Source organism: Pyxicephalus adspersus, chromosome 12, assembly GCF_032062135.1.
Source record: "Pyxicephalus adspersus chromosome 12, UCB_Pads_2.0, whole genome shotgun sequence".
Classification (NCBI taxonomy): domain Eukaryota; kingdom Metazoa; phylum Chordata; class Amphibia; order Anura; family Pyxicephalidae; genus Pyxicephalus; species Pyxicephalus adspersus.
Genome location: NC_092869.1, coordinates 14,037,224 through 14,063,406, shown reverse-complemented (window position 1 = coordinate 14,063,406; position 26,183 = coordinate 14,037,224). Strand labels below are relative to the sequence as shown.

The 26,183-nt window shown below is 40.3% G+C and overlaps 1 protein-coding gene across 1 annotated transcript in view; it reads left to right on the top strand.

The window, feature by feature from the left end:
* Positions 1-26,183, top strand: part of PACS2 (phosphofurin acidic cluster sorting protein 2) — a 171,531-nt gene that overhangs the window by 97,586 nt on the left and 47,762 nt on the right. Inside the window, exons 13-17 of the mRNA XM_072428760.1 lie at positions 3,315-3,433; positions 3,578-3,710; positions 12,975-13,079; positions 16,310-16,416; positions 19,031-19,189. Of these exons, the coding sequence (XP_072284861.1) occupies positions 3,315-3,433; positions 3,578-3,710; positions 12,975-13,079; positions 16,310-16,416; positions 19,031-19,189 (623 nt within the window). The remainder of the gene's footprint in view (positions 1-3,314; positions 3,434-3,577; positions 3,711-12,974; positions 13,080-16,309; positions 16,417-19,030; positions 19,190-26,183) is intronic.

Below are 26,183 nucleotides of genomic sequence, written 5' to 3'. Positions count from 1 at the left end.
TTGTGCGTTTTTTGTTTTTACACTTTTGTGGAGAGGACCTCTCCCCTTCAGTCTTCACTTACATTTTGGTAAAGACCGAAGGGGAAATCTGCAGTCTCCTGGGATATTTGTGTCACATGTACCAAGAGACTCTGCACTGCTCCTTGTGTGCATGCACCTTCAGAGGATTTCTTATAATGTAAAAAAAAGTGTTCAATCTAATGCATGCGCAGTGCAAGGCAGCATTGGATGTACAAGTGAGCATTGGAGAGAAGGTGGAAGCTGAGCCAGCATGGGCCTGCTGGGCCAATTTTGTAAAAGAATCAAGTGAAAAAAAAAATGCTTTCACAAAAGTTTACTTTAACTAAATATAGACACAGTAGCACATCTGAAGTTAGGCTGAATTCACATCGGCAGTAAGATTACATTTGCTCATTCCTCATGCCAGGAACCACTACTGCTTAAAAAACTTCTAGCTCTGAAAAAGCCCAGCACTTACCGCCTGTTACCAATCCCAGGTGCCGCCTGTTACCAATCCTAGGTGCCCAGCACTTATGGCCTGTTACCAATCCTAGGTGCCCAGCACTTATGGCCTGTTACCAATCCTAGGTGCCTAGCAGTTGCCAGAAGTCATTTAGAAGGGGTAAATGTTTTTGCTGCTAATATGAGCTAAGCCTAACTTGTTACACCACTACAAAGGATTACACTCTTAAAACTTGGAACACTAGTAAGTTGGGTCACAATACACAGCATAGGACAGTTGTGGCAAAATACATAGAATAGAAAAATTGGATACAATAACGGGGCAGGCATTACAAAGTTGTAACAAATAATTGGGAGAAGGTAGAACACTGAAACAATAAGAGGTTACTGGATACCCATGGCATAAACAACTGGGAGCACTAAATTTGCCGTGTTTTGCCACACCCCCTTTTTTACCACCCCGCTGAAAACAATTTCTGGGGAGAACACTGTAAATAAACTTCACATTTTTTGTTTTAAAAAAACTGCAGTGAATAGAGGGGGGGACAGGCTGTCCTTCCCCAATCTTGCTCTCACACGCATGATGCTCTTAAAGCATCACCACATTTTAACATTATTTAAAGGATGATTATCTTGTAATAAATTCATAAATTTCCTCCCCTTTGCTGTTTCTGTAGTGCCATTACTCTAATCAATGTCAAGGTAGTCGAAATCTCCAACAATTAAAACATTTCCATTTTGCTGCTTTTTCTATCTGTGCTAGTAGTTGATTCTCTATTTTTTCCTTAGCACTGGGGGGCCTATAGCAGACTCCAATCAATAATTGTGTATTATGCATCCCAACATTCAACTCCACCTATATTGTCCCCACCTCATCCCATGCTCCATCAACAATTTCTTCTTTCACATTCATTTTCAAATCGCCTCTCACATACAGACAGACACCACCACCTTTTCGTTTTACGAAAAAGAGTGTAACCAGGAATATTGACAGTCCAGTCATGTGAAAACAAAGCTAGGATTCAGCAATACCAACTAGCTCTTTGTACACAAAGGAAAACCGCAGAGCTCAAGTCCTAATTCATAATAGCAATGTCACTGCCCTAAATGTATCACAATGGCTCAAAATAATGACTGAGAAACAGTCGGGCAAAATTAGGAGCTTAAAACTCTTACCTGGTTCCCACGTTCCAGTGGCGTCTTCCAACGGTGCCCACGGCATCCTCCAGTGATGTCTCCGGCGTGTGAACGTTGGGGACGCGAGGCCAGGGGAAGCAGATGCCGGCCGGGCATCTGCTCGTGAGCCTTATGTACCGCTTTTACATTTAAAAACTCATTATTCATACCGCCAGGGAGGTTAACGTCCATAGTTGGAAAGGTCCTAGAGAGTTTGATAAAAAAAAACTACATAGAGTAGTTTCTGCCAGAAAATAATATTATAAGTGATAGTCAGCATCGCTTCAAGAAAGACCGAAGTTGTCAAACAAATTTACTCTCTTTTTATGAGGAAGTAAGTAAACAGGTAGACAGTGGAATAGCAGTTGATATAGTGTACTTGCAGTTTGCTAAAGCATTTGACACAGTACCCCACAGACGGTTATTATGCAAGTTAGGGTCAATAGGTTTAGAAAAGTTGCTCTAAATGGATAGAGAACTGGCTTAAAGACCGCTTCCAGAGAGTAGCGAATAATGATTCATACTCTGAATGGTCTGAGTTTGGGATTAAAAGTACAATTTCTGTGTTTGCAGATGACCTCAAACTATGTATAAGAAATAAGTCCATACAGGATGTCTATAATCTACAAGCAGACCTGGTGTACTGTTTGATTGGGCAGCCAAGGGGCAATGAAATTTAATATAGATGCACTTGGGGGCTAACATCCTCCATGCTTTATACTGTCTAGGGGGAATACATTTGGGGGAGTCAGGAATGGAAAAAGATCTGGGGGTTCTGGTAGATCATGGACTTAATACCAGCAGGCAATGCCAAGCTGCAATATCTAAAGCTAGCAAAGTACTTCTTGTATTAAAAGAGGAATAAACTGCAGAGACATAATCCTGCCCCTATACAAAGCATTAGTCAGACCACATCTGAAATATGCAATTTCGAGCACCCGTTCACAAAAAGGACATTGTGGATTTGGAGAGAGTGCAGAGAAGGGTCCATATAGAGAACTGTCTTCCCAATTATTCACTTTGAGATCATTAAGAAGACAAAGAGGACACTTTGCACTCTGCATCTGGAGGAAAATAAGTTTAAGCTCCGGATAAGGAAGGGATTCTTCACTGTAAGGTCTGTGAAAATGTGGAACTGGCTCCCTCAGAAAGAAGTTTCAGCAAGTTCTATAGATTGCTTTAAAAAAACAAAAAAAATGGATGCTTTTCTAGAAGCACAGAATTTAACTTTGTATTAAGGCTTTAAAGTAAAGATAGCAGAGATCGTTGATCCAGGGAACATCTGATTGCCTCATGGAATCGGGAAGGAATTTTTTTCCCCTGTTGCAGCAAATCATACCAGGGTTTTTTTGCCTTTCTCTGGACCAACTACCTGGGATTTGTTTATTTCCCTAGTGGTTGAACTTGATGGACTTTTTTCAACCTGACCTACTATGTAACTATGTATATCAGGGCTGTCAAACTCCAGTCTTTAAAGACCACATACATACAAGCCAGCGTTTCTATGTAAACAGAGCATGTTCTGACTTTTTAAACAACTTACTTACTAAATTTACTTCTTTTTGTTATAGAAATAAAAACATGTGCAGCCCCCAGCCCAGGAGGGACTGAAGATGGACAGCCTTAATGTATATAGTCTTGTGAATATTAACTCCTTTATGCTTTATTTTTTTAAGGACCTTTCTAAACTAGAGACCCAGGACACTGAACTTTCCACATTGGATGTTTTTATTGAACGGTTACCACCCAGTGGAAAGATAACGAAGACAGAATCGCTAATCATTCCCTCTGCCCGGTAAAGATATTCATGTTTCAACTAAATATCATGTGCCATCTGCTTTCTTTTCCCAAATTGCATACCTTTATTACACATGTAAATTTATGTTTCTTACATTGTATAAATTGTCATTGTATGTAACAAGGTGATTTTGTGCTGCAGTTTGGAAGGGAAGCAAACAGGGCGCCGTGGTAGGAGTACTTCTTTAAAGGAAAGGCAGACATCGAGGCCGCAAAATGAACGAGCAAATAGTTTAGATAATGAGCGATCACCTGATACAAGAAACCATCTCCAGGTAGGATTATAACCTTTTGTACAGAGTATAAAGTGTTTTGTTGTCACCCCTGACTCCGCTGCCAGCATTCCTCGGTTTCTCCTTTCTTTCCGCCACTGCACCATGGACACGTGCAGTTTCCACTTCTTTACTTTATGGTACTGTGTTGACACACATTTCCTCTCTGCCATTGATTGCACTGACATGTTGCCACATACTCACATGCATAATGCACAGTTCTTCATTTGTTGCCACTGTACTAACAAAGCACTTTCTCATGTGGTGCCAGTTTCTTATTCGTCCCACACTTTGTTGAGTACGTGTGTGTAGGTTTTATAATCTTATGTTTTATTATTTAAGAGGTTAGGAGGATCACAAGGCACTGGACCTGATTTATTAAAGCTCTCCAAGATGGGAGAAGATAGGCTATCATGGGAGAGCCTGGGTGATTCAGCAAACCTGCTGGAAACCAGCAAACAAACCCAAAAGATAGAAATTCAGTACTCCTTTTCAGATATAGTTCCAGTCATAGGAAAAGAAAAGTGCTTATTTCTGCCAGGAAACCATGGATCAGAGACTAAACAGCAGTTGAACTTAATGATAACTGTAATGATGATATTAGTGTCCCTAAAGGTGGTATTCTAGTCACCACTGTAAGGGAGGAGGGGCATTGTTTCTACTGGCCACTAATTCAAGAGGCTTTTTTTTCCCCACAAACACCCAAAAAATGTTTGTTCCCCAAGACCTAAAAGTGATTTCAAGGGTTCATCAAGGATAAAAAGACTGGGTTAGATTAATGCGAGATGCATTTTTGAAGATTTAAGCTACTGAAATTTGGTGGCATGAGAAAAAAATGCACATACAAGAATACACCTCATTCAGTCAGTATTTCATATAGACACTGTTCACAGCAATACATCATCTTTTAATGTCTGCACTCTGACCTGGCCATTCTTTTTTTTTTCACACTTCAAACTTTATTAGCAAAACAATAAATAACAATAAATCAAAACAGTATACGTTTTGTAGCGTCAAAGTAAACGTAAAAGAGTCACATATTAACAGTTATATTATCACAGTATAAACCTCTGTGAAAGCATTAATCAACAACATCCTTGTGAGCAGCAGTTAAGGCACTTGTTTTAACAGTACCAGAAAAAAAGAAAAAAAACAACCATCTTGAAACAAAATAGCATACATCTATGACGTGTACCATATATACTGATTTCTCTCTTCTACCCCTAAAGAATGTAGGGCTAAGTGGTTACTTTGGAAAGATAGTTTGATACATGGCAGTGCATTTTAAAACGATCCATGCATCCCATGTCACAGAAAATTTGTCAATTTTGTCTAGACTAATGGCCTTTGCCTCCTCCATCAGATATACAGAATTCACTTTGCTCAACCAGAGTCGCACCGTAGGTGTCTCTTATGTGTTCCAAAACAGTGGGATAACACTGCGCGCTGCAGTGGAGTGTCATAGACTTTTTGTACTTTTTCAGTGACATGTTATGTAAATGTAAGAGGCACACTTCTGGTCTCAATGGCAGTGAGAAGCCTGTGATAAGTTGACTAAAGTGAGCAACTTCCCTCTAAAATTCCTGTATCTTAGGGCAGGACCACCAAATGTGAGTCATGGTATCCAGATCAGATCTACAACGCCAGCATATATTGGGCTTCTGAGGGGCAAATTTGTGGATCTTATCCGGAGTCCAGTACCAGTGTGTGAGAATTTTATAAGCATTTCCTGCAGTCTCATGCTAATAGAACATTTATGTGCCAAAAAGCAGGCCTCTCCCATTGTTTTCTGTAAATTGAGTAGTAAGCTCCTGTTCCCATTTCTGTTTAAATCTTCAGGAACAGTCTAAAGTCGATTGATTCAAGTAAGCATACATCCAGAGAGGTTTTGTGTGGAAGAGGAGTAGCCTCCAAACAATATCTTTCAAAAAGCGTGGCTGTGTGGGTAGCTTTGACTTGGAGTCCAGGGCATTAATGTAGTGTTTGATTTGTAGGTTTGCCCACTACAGGAATTCTTGTCTGTCCCCTACCAGGCCTCGCAATTCCAATCTATCCAACAACTTCCCGTTTCTGAAAAAATTCACGATGTTTGGTTGTTTCTCTGGTGCCATCTCTTCAAAAAGCCGCTATTCAAACCTGGCATAAAATCTGGGTTTCCAATTAAAGGGGTCAAGAGAGCCAGGACAGTAGCCATATTCTTTCTGGGCAATAATTTTTTAAAAATGTGGCTCCCACAGTGGGATGAGATCTAGCAGGTAATGGTAGACAATGTTCCAGCCAAGTAGCTATACCTAATGACACTCCACTGATTTGTACTTTCTAACTGCATCCAATCCCTCTGTTTAGCGTGACAGCACCAGTCTAGGATTCTAGCAAGGCCAATTGCCTTGCAGTACAGCAGTAAGTTAGGGAAACCCATGCTGCCCTGTACTTTTGCTTTGGTTACAATAGAATACTGAATCCTTGGAAGACGCCCTAACCACAGAAAATTGATGAGCAGAGCTTGCAGTTTGTGGAAAAAAGATGCTGGATCTGAAAATACAGAGGAGGCAGGAAAGTACATTCATCTTAACGATAGCAGCCCTAACAAACCAAGAAAAAGGTTTACCTCTCCAGCTTTGCAAATTATCCCTGATAGTTTTCAGTAGGCGAATATAGTTTTTGTCATATAATTCCGTCATCTGTCTGGGGGATCTGAATGCCTAAATATTGGAGACTATTTTGTTCCCAAGTAAAGTAAGAAATTTGTTGAATTTCATGAATTGTTTGCTGTGACAAATCAATGTTCAGAGCAGCACATTTACTGTAGTTAAGTTTAAAGTTAGAGATCTTCCTGAATCTATCCAATTCCCTGTGTAAGCTTGGCGCAGATGTTTGTGGTTGTGTTAGGAAAACATCAGATCCTTGGCATATGTCGCTGTTTTGTATTCCCTATCTCCTACTGCGAACCCTCTAATATCTTTGTTTGCGTTATTCATTCTGATGAATAGTTCCAAGGATAAAATGAACAACAAGGGTGACATGGGGCACCCTTGCCTAGTTCCATTACTAATCGTAATTGCGCTTGAGAAAATGCCATTCAATCCGAATATAGCCCTAGGGTAGCAATATAGGGAGTGGAACCAGGAAAGCATATTTCCCTTGAGACCAATAAACTTCAGTACTTCAAACATGTAATCCCAGGCCACTCTATTGAACGCTTTTTCAGTGTGAATAGAAGCGTACCTTTAACATTCTTTGAGCGTGCCCAGAATAATAAGTTCAGAACTTTGGTAGTGTTGTCCTGCGCTTCCCTGCCCATGAGAAAACCAACTTGATCCAGGCCAATCAAACTAGAGACAGACGTTACCATCCTACTACTCAGTAATTTAGCTAACAACCTAATGTTCACATTTAAAAGCGATACAGGTCTGTAATTTGTGCAATAACATCCTTTCCCAATTTAGGAAGCATAGTATTGTTTGCCTCTGTCAAAGAATCAGAAACCGGTGGGCCTGTGGCCAAACTATTCAAAGCCGGTAGCAAATGAGGTATCAGTGAAGTATCATATGTTTTATAGCAGAGAGTAGTAAAGCCATCGGGCCCTGGGTTTTTGCCCACTTTTAACTGAGAAATGCCCTTTTGTAGGTCCTCCGCTGTGAATGGCTGTTCAAAACTATCACCCTCAGCTTCAGACATCTTAGGGAGTTGTATCGTCAACTTCCTAGAAGCATTTTGTATATTATCAGGCAAGTTTTACAAGTCTGAGTAATAGTCATAAAAACACTGCCATCTTTCTGGCACAATGTGTACCCTGACCATTGGGTTGTACCCGCTCGTAGATTGGGGAGGCCACCTGATATTCATGGAGCACCCTCGCCAACACCCTACAACTCTTGTTGCCTTCCTCATAATAGAGTTTGGACTTGAAAAAAAGTATCCTCTTTGCCTTTTCATCTATCAAGGCCTTGAGGTCCAGTCTGACCTGTTGTAATTCTTGCTCTGTCTGCTGTAACATTGATTATGTACACTTTCTAGATCAGCTACCTTCTGCAATAAAGTGGACAACCTCATATCTTCCTCTCTCTTTTTCTGGGAGCCTATTCTAATGAATTCCCCTCTGATAAAGCATTTATGGGCCTCCCATACCGTCATTGGAGACATAGTGGGTGAAGCATTGTTCTGAAAATATGAGATTAAACGTTCCTCTATTCTCCGTTTCAAAACTGGGTTAGTGAGAATTGTGGGATTTAGCCTCCAACACCAATCTTGGTGTCTGCTATACAATCCCAACAAAAAAAGTGTGATAGGTGCATGGTCAGAATATGACTTGGTACCTATTTTTACAGAATCGACCCTGAATAAATCAGATTGTAAAAGAAAGAAATAATCGATTCAAGAGTATTTCTGGTGCACTGTGGAATAAAATGTGTAGTCACATTCTAAAGGACACACATCTACTAACTCCAAAGACGGTAGCAATTGTTTCATTTTCCGAAGCACTTTATAGGGGACTGAGGACTTGGCCCTTTAATTCTTATGTTGTGTCTCCTGCTCCAATTATCAAGGTCTTCAATCTGCCTATTAATTGTAATCAAATGATCCCGGTGGGGGGAACCCATCTGCTCAGTTCTAGCAATCGCCACCCTGTGAGACTCCCCACTTTAGCCACCTCTTCTAACTTATAAGTAAGAGTTGAAAAGTTACCTTGAAGTTCAGCAATTGCTGTGTAAAGAGTGGCCGTGATATCAGCAGTCATTCTGGATAAATCTGCCAACTGCACTGGTCTCTGTGTTTCTCCCTCCTCCTCTGCTAAAGCTGCTGGGGGTGCAAAAGAGTCTCTGCTTGACTCATCCTCCTAGGACTCCAGCGCAGTCTTGGAATCTGCCCTCTCCTCCGGTTTTTGAGGCTTGAAAAACCCAGGTAATTCCCGGGATTGTGAGCCCACTTGTGTCCAGTTCTTTACAGTAGATGTTCCCAGCTGGCTTTTCCCCATCGTGCGTGCCGTAGCCTGCGTTTGAGCTGATTCCCCCGCCTGTGGAGTTAGAGCTGCTCAGTTTGGCTGCCAATCCCGCTCTCGTGCTGAGCCACGCCCCGACCTGACCATTCTTACCCAATGCTTGGGGTCATTGTCCTGCTGGAATACAGCTCTCCGAAAGCTCAAGAGATGCATCCCAATGGCATGCATGGTGCTTTGTGTTTCACAATTGAAAAGGATGTGTTTATGATGATGTGCAGTTTACCTTATCCAAATGATGATTTTTAGTCTGATAGACAATAAACTAAAGTAATCCTCTGTCCACTAAGCCATTTTTACAGCTGATTTAAGAACTTCCTTCCCTGTGCTTTCCTTCAATCTTTACGCTTGATGACTTTACCAATGAAAATCTTTGCTATTCTTCCATACAGCTACAACTAGTAAGGCAACAGTTGTAAGCATTTTTTCTCCAAATATAGGCTTGTAACTTCTGAGAAGACATTGGTGTCTTGACCCTGCACACGATTTTCTTTTTGCGTAGTTACATTTTTTAGCAGTGTTGGTCTGTCTTTGGTAGACATACAGCTCTACCATACTTTAGCTATATCTTAAAATTGGCATCTGAACATACATCTGAACAGGATATTGTAAAAAAAAAAGGGCACTTAACTCCCTCATATTTGAAGCATCCAGTTACTTTTTTCCCTACCCCACTCCTCTGTTTACCCAGGGGGGATTTGGAGCTTACAGAGTGCTATATGTCCCTGGTATGAGTGCCCTGAGAAAATCATAAAAGGTGATTTAAAAAAAAAATTGGTATATACTTATCCAATTATATATTTTTTTCTGTTATTTCGTTATAATTGAAAGCAAATATCCAGATTTTATTTTTTTAAGCTTTTTTTAAAGTGTACCTAAACTAAACATTTTCACTTTACATAAAAGGGTAGACAACCTTTATATGTAAAGGTAAAATGTTATTTATTTATTTTTAAAGTGCAACCCTTTTTTAAAAAAATCCTTTTGATGAAACAAACATAAATAAAAGTAATATTCTTTTATTTCTAAAACCAAAACATGATTGTGATATGATTTTCATCCTTTTGAAAATATGTCATGCTGTATGTTATGTCACCGATATAATTTGTGACAGTTTATGCAAATATTGATGGGTTCAATTTGAAATGTACAAAGAAAGATAACACAAAGACTTGAAAGATTATACTATTTAATAATAAAGACAGATAGATAAAATAATGCAGTTACAAAGACTTAGATATAGCAAAAATACTTAGCTCCGGAAGTGAGTTGCATTCATCCAAGGAGTCTTCCAAATTAATGGCTTGGCAGATGATCAAAAAACATGATGCATACAGTTAGTTCTAGTCAAGACTAGTTAATTAGGTATGGCACTGTGTTTTTAACTACTCAGGAACTAAGACAATGGCCAGTGTTTGACCAGTACTGACCAATGATCATCCCTTAAAACAGTATTTTAGCTTATAAGGATACCAGTTAAAGGATATGCTGCATTCCTTTAGGATGACCTCATATATGGTATACATAAACCAGTATTTACTGGTAAAGCATTATTGTTGGTGAGACATAATTGATATTAAATAAATTCTGCTAACCCAACACTGTATTTGGTTCCATCAAAAATTGGAAGACTCCCTTCCTTTCTTGACATGTTTAGCAGATTTTAAAGTCTGTTTCCTCAGGAGTATTTTCAGACAGGACCAATATATAAAATATTTTACATCCTAGCTATTTTGTGAACAGAATAGGTAAACTGCTTCAACGCAGCCACCTTAATGAATTATAACCAGAACAGACACATGGCAAAAGGCTGGAGTCGTATTCATCTAAACATCCATCAGTGGCATAGGTCAGCATATTCCCTGGCAAGCACCCTGTAATCATTCTGCGGGAAAATAAGCTGCATCCCAATGCACAGAAATAATTGCATGGTACATCCCATCACCGATCAGATAATTAATAAAGCAAAATTGTCCTGCTTTTTTCCTCCAGCTATTAGAATCTGGAACAATTGGATATTTGTTAATTTTTATAGCAAACCTACAATTCTGCAATTTATATAAAAAGAAAAACATGTCAATATCACATTTGTTCAAGAAAAAGATCAGGAAAGAATATAAAAAAAGATGAGATGGGAGGAGGGAAGGAACAGATCATTTTCCACACCTGAAGAAGAGGGGCTTGTAGCAAGATATTTATAGACCTAAAAACCCAAGGGCAAAAAAGTAGGATACCCACAGGTTAGCAATGACTATGTTTTGAAATTTCTTACCTAGGTATTTGCATTCTTGGAAGCAGAGTGAGAAAGATCTTGGCATTATTTTAGCAGGTCTGGTGGGAACAAGGTACCAGAGGGGAGAGTATCTTATCATTTTTTAGGTGAAGGAACACTAAATGAGGACCAGTTAGTAGTATGATGGCAAGTAGTTGATAGTGTATGATGGTAAAGTAGTTGAACCCTTGGCTATTAATTGCATATATGTAAGATATCAAATCTAGAATATTGGGATTTTTGGGCATACAAGTTTAATATGAAATTGATATAAAATTAAGCAGTGTGAGGGTGGAAATGAGACTTACACAGGTGAGAGATAAGGTGTTTGATTTGGAGGTCCTGAAATTATCTGCATTTGGTAGGTCATATTCAGATTGTAACATTAAAAAGGTTTTCATCCTATACAGCTCCATCAGTTTATGGAGAGTTCATATACCACAGTCAGAATGGGCTTTAAATACTGTGGGAAGGAACATCCAGCTGGAAAAGATAGTTTAGGTAGAAAGGTCAAAAAATTGGTGTTTTTTCTTATCTCACAGAAGTAAGGAATGAAATATAATAGGGTTAGTAATGTTTTATCTAATCTGGATGTACATCTACTGCCTCTTTACTAATTCACTAGGAATTTTGGCATTCCAAGCCCAGTGTTGCTATATGGTGGATTTCAGCTTCCTAGGATGTTTTCTATCCCTAGCTGGGTCTTTCTAAACCTCCCTAGCGGTAACCCCGAGAGTGACTCGGGGTGGAAAAAAGTTGCTAAAAGTTGTAACCCCGAGTCACTCTCGGGGTTGGAACACCTAGGGAAGGATAGTAAATAGAACGCTTACCTGATCCGCCGGTGTCCTGCGTCATCAAGCGCTGAGATCTCCGTCTTCTTTCTGCTTCTGCATTCGATGAGTCACCAGGGGAGTTCCCGGTGACATCGGTGCGTGTGTACGTTCCGGCCGGGCAGGGTGGGAAATTCAAAATCCATTTGTATTGCATTCAAACTGTATTGAATGCAATACATTGGATTTTTATGTGTAAAAGCAGTACACTGTTTTCAAGAACATTTATTTTATAGTATGTATAATACTATGAGTATAATATGTATTTTTATTTATTTTTTTAATTAAATTTTTTTTTTTTAATTTTTTTTTTCTAAATATATAGATTTTTTAATTTATTTAATTTATTGTATTCAAATGATTTTGTTTCAAACTTTATTATACTCATACTATTATATTATACTGTAAAATACATTTCATGAAAAACAATGTACCACTTTTAGACATATAATACCGGAAAGAAATTAACTGCTAGGGAGGTTAATAAAGCAGAGCATTGAAAGCCAATAAGAACCCCACACTGCTTCAAAGTAGTCAAATCTAAACTTGTAAATACTGTTTAATAAAACATTTTGGGGTGGCAGATGAATCAAAAGGAGTTTCTTGTTGGTAGAAAAGATAAAATTTTACGGCATTAAAAGTTTGGAATGCTTTTCCACACTTGAGAGGGTAGTTGAAACCTTGCACATTTAATACAGGACGACATTGGCAAATTGGACGACATTGGCAGAGGCAAAATACTAAGGGGTTCTAACTATTTTTTATCATAATCGTATCTTGGTAACACTCCTGAGATACAGAATGGCAATGTATAATTACAAGCATCTACTTTATGAATTGGTCTGGAAAAGACAGACTGCAAGATTTATCACGTTTTTTCTTTGCCGATCATTACTAGAAAACAACTTAGTATTGGTCAGGAAGACAAGTGACAAGCATTGCTAGCTACCATGTTTTTATTAACACATGTTTTCTTTACATTTGTCTTACAGCTCTGTAGCTTTGTTTTTTTTTCTTTGCTGTTTAAAAACATTATATAAACTAGGATAGCCCTTTGTGCTTTTTTTGCTATGATGAATGTTTACTTGTAATGGAACATCCATTGTTTCCATAAAATGTATGTGTGCTGGTGTATTTATTTTATATTAAAGTTGTTTTGTGATGTTTAGATACCCAGAAAAACCGTTTATGATCAGTTAAACCACATCTTGGTTTCTGATGACCATCTCCCTGAAAACATCATCCTTGTGAATACTTCTGACTGGCAGGGCCAGGTAAGTTATCCTTTAAATGTGATAAAGTAAGCAAATAAAGCATTAAAGTTAAACTCTGGCCTAAAAGGGTTTACATTTGATAAAAACATACGCAGGAGCTGCTTACCTGCCAGGAGTCTTGCATTTCTATCCTCCTAGTTCTGTACCTTACACACCCTGGTAACATAGTTCTAACACTTCTGACATCACCTCCACCTTCAATCAGCCAGCCAGCCCTGCTCTTTCCACTTCCCATCTGAATGCTTCTGTACAAATAATTGTAAAGAATCTTGATTCTAGTCCAAATAAAAACTGTACTAGTTGCATTTAAATGATTAATTTATACTGTGCTGCAGTCATTTGTGTTGTGTTTTTGTTATCTTACTGGAGTTCAGCTTTTTTGCTTTAGTTTTGGATTAGGTGGGCAAGGTTACTATTTCAATCAGATTTTTTATGTGTGTTCACAGGGACTGTGGGGGATGTACTTTCACATGCTGTTAACTGTGGCAGGGGTACAGAGTGGGGGATTTTCTCCAATGGGAACAGAGACAGCAGCAACAACACTTTTTTCAACGCTGATTAAACATGGCCATGCTTTATCTTTGCAAACCTAAATATAAAGAAATGCTAAGGAATGTTGAAATATCTTTTTTTAATATGACTTTTTATGTTGACAGTCCTGTATGAATGAAGAATGGATAGCTATGTAGACCCTGTAAAGCTTAAAAAACCATTTTGAATATTACTTGTGTACCCTGTGTATTGCAATATATTATATATATTTGCCTAATCGCCTTTGGCAGTCTGCCAAAGCAAAACGCAAAAACCACAATTCATACTGTAGCATTGCCTACAACACACTTAGGCTAAGTTCAAATGGACGATAAGGTTGCTGTGAGATTGCTGCTGCAAGCCCCATGAACCTACACACAGGGTTGAGATGCTATAGATATAGCATCTCACCTATAACTGCCAATAGGGTATGAATGGGTGCAGTAGTGATCAGTTCTCCAGAGTACCTAAGGTAATTTTTCTGTACTTCCAATGCTTGTGTTTTTATTGGTAAGTGTGCCATTTGGCCTCATTTTCACCCGGTATGACTCTTTGTTTGCAACAGTTTATAAGACTTATTTGTACTGTATATTAATGTGTCTGGGTTATAGAGAATTTTCAGAAAGAAAGGAACTGATGTTCCCTAGATGTTTTGTATGAGGCACCCAAAAGACCTTCTGGTTCGAAATACATACAGTTGTTCGCTTCATTGTGTGACTTTATACCAGCAATAGCTAATATTTGTGTGGCCAGAAATATTGATTTCTTGTTGTAGCAATTGATGGATCATCTAACCCAGGGATATGGCCCTATTAATGAAGAAATCAAAGACACAATTCATCCTAAAAGGTGTTGCATTTATGGCAGACCTGTTGTTGAATCTCTGAATTGTTTCCTGTTACACTGGTCTGATTAATTGAGTATGTAGACCAATTTGTATTCACACCTGGAAGGGTTTTTTTGTTTTCTATGAGCAAGCATTGTGGATTGGTTAATTTATACAAGACTATGGAGCAGAATTGAAAAAAAATCCTGAGGGTTGACTGGTCACAGGAGAAAAGATGGTCTTTTTCTAAAGATAAGGGGAAAGGGGAGCTTATGTTTCATTTACCTGCCTTCAGCACCAAACAGTGACACCAGATTCCAGGTTGGTGGAAGACTAAGGGGCTTTTTCCAATGTTGGACACACAGCTCACTACTCGTTTATCCTGAACATTCTACAGAAGCAGCATTTTATATTCATACATTTTCCTGTAAAGGCAAAAAATTCTCATCCCAGGAGCTGCTATCTGGCCAAGCAGGGCATCCTTTTTAGAACTCCTGGAGGGAGTTTACCACTTTATAAAGTGGTTGCTTTACCACTTATAAAGAATTATTTTCCCAACACAGCCTAGTTAACCTAAATCAAAAAGGATTTGTGCTCCTAAATTAGAGGAGCCTCAAAGAGAAGGTGACTAAAACAAAGTAATTTACACTTTTCTTCAGAGCCATTTAGTTTAGCTTTGGACTTGATAAAATTCAACCGTGGTAAGGGCCTGTCAACTACCACTTAAGTGCAGCTGTTAGTTCTGTATTTCTGTATACTAATTTGACTATTCACTGATTGCAAGATTCTTTTGTTCCTTGCTAAGATTTAAACGTCCCAAACCTCTCTTCACAATCTCATGAGATCTTTATGTCGTTCTAGATTACTTAAACACCTTTTATCTTCTGTACGATGCATTGATCAAATGTTTATCTATTAAACTAGCGTTTTTGATTGCTACCCCCTTAGCCAGAAGAATCCATGAATTACGGGCACTATCTAATAAAGAACCCCTTTTCATCTGTAATAAGTCAGGTTGGTGTTAGGAACAGATGTGGTCTTTCTCACTTAAGTATTTTCAGGATTTCACTCTTATTTACTCTTATTTTGAAAACATGATTACAGCTCTGGAAGGAAATTTTGACACTAGGAGATGCATCCTGCACTACATCGAAGTCACAAAGAGTTTCAAAAGTCAATAGAGTGCTTCAAAAACACCTATAGCCAAACAAATTTCTGCAGCTGTTTTTCAGATATATGGACTGATATTTGGATATCCTTTGTGATTGACAACTCATTCAACCAGATTTTTGTCTGCTTTCTGTGCTAAAAGGGCTGTTGGCCTTTTTGAGCAGATCTGCAAGGCATCCATATGGACACGCATTATTACTTTTGCATTATTCTGTCAAGTTTTTGACAACAAGCCTTTGGAATCCTCCTGGAAGATTTGAGGAAGATGTGTTGTCTGGTTATTTTTGTGTTCGAAAAGACAACAGGGTTACTTTTTTTACATTTACAGCAGTACTGACACTCAAAAAGATTTTTTGATGAATATAAAATAAAGAAACTCCTGTATTTGCAATAAGAGAATACTTTAGAGGCAGCAACAACATGCCTTTAGTGCAAGTGGGCATCTGAAAGACTGGATATCATGAATGACTATGCTTTGCTGCTCAATATTGCAAAAAAAGATGCTCATGTGCCCTCTGAACAATAGTATAAAATAAGTGTATCATAAGCCTTTATAATAATGCCATATATTTGACACTTTGAAACATTTACTGTGTGTCATAGTGTAATTTCCTGTTGAGGATTTTAAATGTTATTTTTTTTGTTATGTTGTCAGGACTTATATGATCAATATAAATGTAAAATTTGTTTTTTTGCTTTGCAGCTTCTTTCAGATATGTTGCAAAAACATGACCTTCCATTAGTCTGCACTTGCTCCCCAGCCGACATTCAAGCTGCTTTTAATACAATAGTATCCAGGATACAACGGTAGTAAGTATCTCAAATTCTAGTTTCTTTAGGCTTTTGAATTACTAACAAACAGGTTTTCATTTCTTATATATGGTATGAGACCCCAAATGTGCACATAATTATACTGTTTCCCTTAGTGTGCTGTTTACAGAATTGTTTCTGTTATACAATACTATTAAGTATTTAACATGTAAATACTTGGCCAAATGCTTCCAATAGTTTGATTTTTAGATTTTTTTCTCCTAAGGTGCAAGAGTATAAATGGATTTAAACCTTTTGTGTTTGCTCTGGAACTAATCAATTAGTTTATCCTAAATAATGTTTTTACCATTCCTCTGAAAATTACTAAGGGCATTCATTACTGAGGGGACTCTTTCACCTTCAAGTAATACTGCTTCCTACAGGAAACTTAAATACTAGCAAATTGTAGGGCAACCCAAGATAACTCCTCCTTTTTTTTCTTTTGCTCTAGAACAGTGATCGCCAGCCTTTTGGACTTTACGGGCCACTCATTTCACGAACTCCAGTCCACGCATGCGCAGGGAGCCGTGTGTCACTCATAGGGGAAGACACTTCCCCCAGAGTGACGCCATGATGCCAGAACCTGCCTACTCTCTCATTGCAGGTCTGAGCCTACCACCCTACCACCCTGAGCCTGGGATCCATACGGTCTGCGGCTCTGGCCGGTAAGGCCCCCCCAGCGTGGTCCTTCTCCTGACCCCGCTGGGGGACGCACTGGCCAGATGGTCTGTGGACTACCAGTTGGTGACCGCTGTTCTAGAAGTATGCAAATCTTTTCATATCTGCTGTGTAAAAAGTACTTTTTTTGCTATTAATATTTTGCCCTTCAGTTTCCTTTTTGTCAGGCAATACTGTTATTTCTCATGAAGTGTTCTTCCTCCAATATCATCCCTATCCTGGGTTTTTGTACCTCAACTAAACCCCACTGTATAGGATGTTAGGGGCATAGCCTTAAAGTTAACTTTAGGCATTGGGCTCTGCTTAAGGTTTGTCCAGACTCTGTTTGAATCTCTTTACACTTCTCCTTTCAGTTCCTATTAAAATAATGACTCATTTGGAGTCCTCCTTAATTCGGACAGGGGAAGATGTTTCATCTGCCATTTTTTTTTTTTTTTCACCTTAGTCATTTATTATTAGCTTAACCCTTGTTTACTGAACACTTGGAGCAATGGGTGTAGTGTTAAATTTCAGTTATGACTGTTTACCAGAATCCTCTCCTATCATTTCTTATATGTGTTTCATTTGGGTACATATGTGTATGGCACTTTTGCTGAAGTGGCTGGACAGCAAAAAAACGTTTTTTTAGAAAGAAAAAAAAAGTTTGCTTTGCATGACCTTCAAAAGACTGTGTCTCTTTGGGCTGGCTCTGAACAATATCCTCAAGAATCCTATTGATGGCAAGAGCACCCATCTTTCTTGGTGAACAAAGGAACAGAGTGAAAATGCATTTACCTCTCTAAATGTTAAGATACGGCCCTTTCTGTTTCCATCCTTGGCCATTTTGTTGAGACATCCCCAAGCTTGCCTCCCAGTCCACCTGCAAGGCCTGGTGTTGACATTGAGAATCAAACAAGTTTTTCTTTATAAATTTGCACCCCCAGTTTTCAGAGTTGGTGGCACTTCAGTATGTTGTCATTTGAAGATGCTTATAAAGCTTGCATCTCAGATGCTTAGAATATGTAACTCCAACCTGTTGACTGTTTCCAAAACCAAAGGGCAAATTTCTTTTATCCTGTTTCTCATTTTGATACCTCATTTATTAACTTTGGTTTAGACATTGTATTTCACCAGACCTGTCAACTGTTTTGTACATATCAAAGATGATAATCTAAGTGTCTCTATCATTACATCTTTTTGGCAATTTCTACATTTTGCTGTGGGAACACTGTACATAACATGTTGCTCTGCTTTTTGGTGAACTCCAGGGTGTAGACAAGAAGTGGTGGTTCTGCGGCACTATAGTGGAATACCCATTGTGGGATACCTAGATGAGTTCCTGTTAGGTTGGCAGTCGATAAGAGATTTGCTAAAACAGGTTTATTTGACTGTCCAGATGTTAGGGTGTTTTGGTTTAAACCCAGCTTTGTAAAATTGGAAACATCTTAGACCAGGTTGTTTCTTTAACAGGTGAAATTTTAGATCCTCCAGTCTTGGGTTCACATTCTAAAATCCAGAGCCACAAGACTTTTGCATGAGATTCCTGATCCAGATGGTGGCCTTCTTCGGTAGTGTGTGATGAAAACTGGGCAAATGGGACATCTACAACATTCACATTTTGTTTGTCTGGTCTATGGACAAAACCACTCGATCTGTATCCAAGAACAGAGATCCTCCATTGGAAGCAGTAGATGCTCTGGTGGATCCATGGGATTGCTGCACGTATTGGGGTTGAAAATGACAGACAGATACAATGACACAGGAGGAGAGAACCCTATTTAGAAAGGGCAATAAATTCACAAGGAAATTAGCAATACATCCTAAAAAAAAAAAAAATGCTACATATTCTCTTTATTAAACATTGCATCATATGCTTATGATTAATGATGAGATAGTTTACTTTTATGGAAATTTTATCATGTTTGACTTTTTTTTTCCTCCTTTTTTTTTCTTGTAGCTGTAATTGCAATTCACAACCTCCTAATCCTGTAAAAGTGGCTGTAGCAGGGGCTCAAAATTACCTCAGTGCTGTGCTCAGACTGTTTGTGGAGCAACTTTCACACAAGACTCCAGACTGGCTGGGATACCTGCGGTTTCTTATCATCCCCCTAGGTGAGTAGGTAAAGCTTTTGTTGCTTGTCATTTTAGAGTTAATAGTGCAAATGGCAGATAAACAGATAATTGCTTCATATGTCCAAAAGCACTCAATCTGAGTACCATTGGTCACCAGTTTTTTGTAGTTAATAAGTGGAGGCAGAAAAAAGAAGAAAGAAGAAGAAAGAGAAAAGATAGAGTAGAAAAGAATAAGATAGGAGTAAATAGAGAAGAGGGAGAAGGGTGGGGGGGGACGCAGGTAAGGTTGGGGGGGGGGGGGGTTCTTGGATATGCCCGTATATCGCAAGGGACCTAGACTGGAAGATGGAGTAGTCTAATATAGTCTGCCGAACATTTAAAGTCATCCCAGTAAAACCAGGTGCATACCGGCCCACTAGGAGACTTATCCCTTGATGTCATAAGCTCCTCCATAAATCGTATATCATTAACCCTGGAAATCCACTGTTGTATAGAAGGAGGGGTAGTTTGCTTCCATAATGGTGGGATACATGCCTTGGCTGCATTTAGTAGGTGGCGCAGCAATGAGGTTTTAAAGGTTTTCCTCGACAATGTCGACACATGAAGCAAAGCAAGCTCTGGTTTATTAGCAATGGAGATTACTGTGAGTCTCAGAATAATCTCTGTTACTCCAGACCAGAACAAGTTCAGGGCAGGACAGCTCCAGAAGATGTGTAACAAGGTACTAGTATGTTGCCTGCCTCTCCAGCACTGTGGAGATATGCCCTCTAATTATTGTTTTCTATCCAGACCTTAAAAATCGGGTCTTTCCTACTTGTCTGAAATTTAGGGTGCCCCAATATAGGGGACACCAGGGAGGGGAATGTCGCAATCCCTTCAGCACGAAAATATTTGGTTACCCCTCTAAGCGTCTCCCCTATCAAAGGGTGTCGGCGGAGAGCTGCATAGTCTTCCGACGGAGTCCATGCTACACTTAGCAATATGGGGGAGTTTGAGTCCTCAAGTCTTACCAACCCTTTAAAGCTACCATGTGCACCAATCCACTAATCGAGTTAGATGGACTGCCCTATGGTTCAGGATTGGGTCAGGGAAGGCCATTCCTCCCTTGTTCTTTGGCAAACAAAGAGGAATTTGTTTACACAGGGAGAATTAGTGTTCCAGACAAATCTTAGGAAATCAGATCAGAATTTATTCAGTTTATATGGGGGAATATGTACCGGCAGAGTTTGAAGTAGATAGAGGGGACGTGGTATATTATTCATTTTAAGAATATTACAACAGCCAAACCACGAAAAGGCCTGTTGGCGCCAGCGCCGGAGGTCTCTGTGTATTGTATTAAGGAGAGGCATGAAATTTAGTTCAACTACCCTAGTCACATCAGCCAGGATATTAGTACCCAGATACCGAATAAAACCCTTATCTCATTTAAAAGGGAAAGAGGGGGACAAAATATTTCTTAGTTCCTTGGGCAACTTAACATCCAATACTTCGGACTTTTGAAGATTTATCTTGTAATCAGAAAATTGGGCATAGTGGCGTAGTTCTTTTAGAAGATTGGGGATTGTTATTTGGGGAGGGGTAATATAAAAAATCATCTGCGTATGCAGCTACTTTGTGATCAGTAGGTCCCACTTTTATTCCTTTAATATCTGTGTCATTACGAATGTGGCCTAATAGAGGTTCAAGAAGCAAAACAAAGAGCAGTGGAGACAGCGGGCATCCTTGTCTTGTGCCATTGGCGATAGAGAATGGACTGGATAAAATACCATTGACTCCTACTGAGGCAGTAGGGTTGTGGTATAAGGCCTGTATCCAGTCAAAAAGACAAATAGGGGTGCCTATGAACGTAGGGACCCGTCGCATATATTCCCAATTCACTCTGTCGAACGCCTTTTTTGCGTCAGCCGAGAAAATCAGAGATGGTGAATCAAATTCAACGTTCTCGTGGTGTTATCTCTTGCCTCCCTCAAAAGAAAAAACCCACTTTGGTCAGAGTGTATGAGGTTCTGGAATAAAGGTGTCAGTCTACGCGCTAAGATACTAGAAAACAGTTTGACATCGCAATTTAACAGTGATATCTGTCTGTAGCTTGCACAAGATTTAGCATCCTTATCAGGCTTAAGTATAACCGTTATATGGGCAGTGGATGAGTCGGCCGGTAAGAGGTGGTCTGGTGAGAGCGCATTAAACGCAGTCAAAAAACGGTGTGTCAGTTGAGGCAGAAATTGCTTGTTATAGGCCAGTGTGAACCCATCTGGGCCCAGAGCCTTTCCCGTGGGTGCATTGGTAAGAGCCGCCTGTAGTTCTGTATGGCTAATGGGAGCATCAAGTGCAGCCAAAACTTCTGCCGGGATATTAGAGATACCGGAGGTAAGTAAGTAGTCCTGAATACTTGCAACGACAGAGGCTGACGGGCATGCATTTGAACCTTCTCTAATATTATATAGCTTCGAGTAAAAATCCTTAAAGGTGTCGGCTATATCCTGGGAATGATGAAGCAAAGTCCCTGAGCTTGAGTGCACACAGGGTACAAATGCACGAGCCCTTTTCGTCTTTATTGCCCGTGCTAAAGCACTTCCACATTTATTGCTATATTCATGAAAGTAGGTTCTACATTTATCAAGCCTGAGACCTAGCCTTGGAGCAGCACAATAAATTATTTTTCTCTCTTAAGGCCAGTAACTGGGCCTCTGTGTCTGCGGAGTGACCTCGCTTATGTCTGGTCTCTACAGTATGTAGTTCTTGAAGCAGTTGTGTTAACTGTAGCTGGCGCTCTTTTTTGAGCCTATGGTCCTATTGTATCAGAATGCCTCACACATAGCACTTGTGTGCTTCCCAGATGGATAAGGGACCAGATACTGATGCCTCATTTCTATCAAAGAAATCTATGATCTCCCTCTTTAAGTGAGGGCCAATAGTTTCCGAAGTCAGGAGTGATTCATTGAGGCGCCAGGTGCCCCTCTTGAGAGAGAAGTCGGAGAGCAGCGTGATCGAGATCGGAGCATGGTCTGAAAAGGTAATTTACTAATAAGTATCTGCCCTCAGGGTCGGGCTGTAAGGCAACCAGAGACCAGGGGAGGGATTTATCAACTAGAATACTGCCCCCTATAGGTATTTTATCATGTCGGAAGTGTGTTTCCTGCACAAAGGCTACTTGACATCTAAGATGATTGAGGGAATTTAGGACTATGGTACGTTTTGTTGGAGAATTTAAACCTTTTGCGGTAATAAATGAGATTTTAAGCGTCATGGGTGCTAGGTTGTAAGGCCTGCGCTATCGGGCAACTCCCAAGCAAAAAAACCCCAAAATTAGGGAAATAGGGATTGCTGGGGTTGGGGGAGGGGAAATAGAGTACTTTGGTGGGAAAAAGGGGGGGGGGGGGGATATGGGAAAGTAGACGAAATGAGATTCGGAAAGTAAGAAAGAGAAGAACTTAGCACCCTGACTTATAGTGGGGGCTCGCCAAGGCAACGCTACTTCAAGTAAATCACAGTTTCCTTACTCACCAGGAGAAGGAGTAAAAACTAGTGGGGGAAGTGATACGCAATGTAGGCATGCCACCACTCACATCCACCGTGCATAGAAATAACAGATATAATTTAAGCACCCACAAACAGTTAACAAATCAAATAACAAACCCATGACAATTTTCCCTGAGAGTATAAGAATATAGGGAAGGCGGGAACACATTAACATTGGTACATTTAATTGTGTAGTCAACAGCATAAAAAAAAATCCCTGTTATGCAAAAACAGTGGACCACCTTCCTCGGGGGTGGTGTATAGGCTGACGGTACACTAATTGGCATTGCGCCACAGTAGAGTGGCTATGATCACTGCAAAAGCAGTGCTGCCATCTAAAGAAACTGCCTAACAGGGCCCCATCAACCATTGTCATAGAAACCGGTCATAACGTATAAATAGCACCACTGTCGTAAACAGACGACCTCAAAATATTCATTCTTAGGAAAGAACATACGGCATAACACACTGTAGAGATAAAATAGACATTGGCCCCTGAAGAGCTGTTGAAAAGGTGGCAGGGTGATTACCTTTTACACTGCTAGCCCCTTTCGCTGGTATGGGTGGGGGGGGGGGGGGGCATTCATCCTGCATTCAGAGAGTCTAATCAAATCAAAAGATAGGGGAAGCCCAGGAGGGCCATCACAAACATAGGTATCTTAAACAAGAAAGATAAAAGAAAATAAGGCAGTAAAGTTAATCTTTGAGGCCTCACATAAATCTCTAGAAATCTCTAGATGGTAGGGGATAAGCCTCGGTACAGGCAGTTCTGTGGATACTGAGTACCTGTTGAGAAATAGAGTAGATCCCAAGCCAGTGGAGGCGGGTTGTATCAGGGGGAGACCTTCCCAAAAGGGGATCACAGGGCAGGGCCTGTTCCATAAACAAAGAGCAGCAATCCGACCAGCAAATACCCAGCATCCAGAATGAATTAACATAAGAAACAAAAACATCTCAGACAAGTAGAGTTTCAGATAACACGTGACATGTGTAAAAACCAATCGAATCGCCAGAAAAGGGGTCTGTTAGGTAAGAGATATATATGTTACACATGCGGTTTGAACCAGTCTAACATTTTGAGCAAGGTAAAAATCCAAACAGTGCAATATGATGCAGCCGTTCAATATACCTTCAGCAGCATAAAAAATAAAACCTCAGTAGACAAGGGCCCTACTGCATTCCGTTGGACCACTGAGTAGTTGTGCATAGGCCTCTGGGGAGCATCTCTCCTGCGGTTCCGCTGCAGAGAGGCAGCTTCCTCGGTGGGGAGAGCTAGCCAGTTCGGTATAACAATAGGCTCCACCCCCAGCAGAGAAAACAAGGCTGGAAGTTGCGCAGGACGATGGAGTGCAAATGTCTCATTACCTTTCGTGATCAGCACATGAAATGGATGACCCCATCTGTAAAATGCTCCAGCAGAACGAATCAACTCAAGTAATGGGCGTAGTTTGAGACATCTGGTAACAATTGTATGCTTGCTCCATCAAAATCAACAGGGCCATGATGTCATGCTTTTCTCATTATTTCCTCCTTCAGAGTATAATTGTGAACATGACATAAAACATCATTAGGGAGATTGGAGTGCCGGTCTCGGATACTGCATACTCTGTGCACACGGTCAAGTTCAATGACCGTGTCAAGTGGGCGATCAAGAAGCATAATAAAAATAGCTGTCACAGTGGCACGTAAATCAGCATTAGCCGTGCCATTTGGAATACCTCTGAGGCGTATAATATTAGGACGACTCCGATTTTCCAAGTCGTCAGTACAGAGCCGCAGAGAGGTAAGTTGTGATTTGACTTCACTTTTGGAGGTCTCCATAGCAGACTTGGAAGACTGTACTGTGTTAGTGGAAGTTTCTATAGCAGTGACCCTGGATTCAACAACTGTCACCTTCTCCTGCACAGTATCCAGCTCCCTACGAATGGAACTTTTAAACCTAGAAACCATGGCTTCTAAATAACTGAGTTTTTAGGTAGGGATGCAAACATCTCCTGCAGCATGGTGTGTGTAACATATGCCTGCAGGGCTGAGGTAGCTGGGCCAGGTTCACAATGATCACATCCCTTGTATTCCCTATGAAACAGGGCTGGGCTCCCTGATAAACTGGGGGTTAGTGGTCTGCAGCCTGATGGGCTCAATTCAGCTGTCCCCATGCTGGGATTAGGAGGAGAAAGGCAGGTGGACGCCATATTGGGCGCCACGTGCTCCAGAGCTGGCGAGCTCTGAGAGGGGAAGTAGCAGGCAAGAGCAGTATTCTTACCCACCCGCTTGGATCCCGGAGTCTTCCTCCCGTGCGACATGCGGTTTCCCGGGGGAGAGCTGTAGTGTGGACGCTTCCAGACTGAGAACACGGGAGATGCGGCGGGAGCTCCAAGTAAAAGCTTCCTCACGCTGCCATCGCGTAGCCACGCCCCGTCAAAATATTTTTTAACATTTTTGATAGTAAACTATACCATCAATAAACTTAGAAAAGCATAGTTACAAACAAGAACATAACAGCTCAGCATAGGTGAAAAACCAAAGATATATAAATGAGGTGGGGGTAGAAACAAAGAGAATAAGATGGGGTACCCTCTGACATCTCAACCTTTGCTTTAAAAAGTAAAATAGATAGTAGCAGTAGTATAAGTATACTAACAACATGAATATAAGAACGTTGTCATTCATAGTACCAATGCACAGTAAAATAAATAGGTGGCATAAGTCATTAGGGAGCTAGAATAAACACAAATTAGACAAGAGAAACCGGGTAGGTAAGGTGGGGGGGCCGGTTTGATGGGGCGAACAAAAAAACTGGGGTGGCCATAGGATCGCATTGTAGTCATCACAATCACACGGTCGATGGCACTAGCATGGTGGGTCTATATGCTATTAAATAGTAAAAATAGCCCATTGAAAACCTGAAGGGAGATCTACGGCTCCCTTACCTTCTCTCGATTGTAATAGAATCATTTATAGTAGCTGAACTTTTTCTATTGGGAAGGTACTAAGACATCTTACGCCTGACTTGTGCCACTGTAGGCTCCATGCCTTTGCTAGGACCCTAGCTGCTGTAAAGATAAACTGTAGCAGTCAGAACTGGCCAAACCTGCAACAGTCAGGAATGACATTTAGCAAAGCGACTTTAGGATCCTTGGGTATTAATTTGCCTGGTACTTTACACACTAGCTGACAAACAGCTATCCAGTATCTTTGTATCTTGGTGCATTCTAACCAGATGTGAACGGTGTTCCCCTCGAGGAACAGCCACTAACATATGTACCAGTGGATGTGTACCATATGTGTACCATATACCATCTCATAAGAATTTTGTAGTTAGTCTCCAATCCAGTGATGTTAGAAGAGCTCCGAGCTGTAAAACCCTAGATAGCCTGCCCAGTGTTCTCCCCAGACATTTTTTTCAGCCGGGTGGTAGGAAGCTGTAGCCGGGTGGTAAAAAAGGGGTGTGGCGAAACACGGCAAATTTAGTGCTTCCAGTTGTTTATGCCATGGGTAATCAGTAACCTCTTATT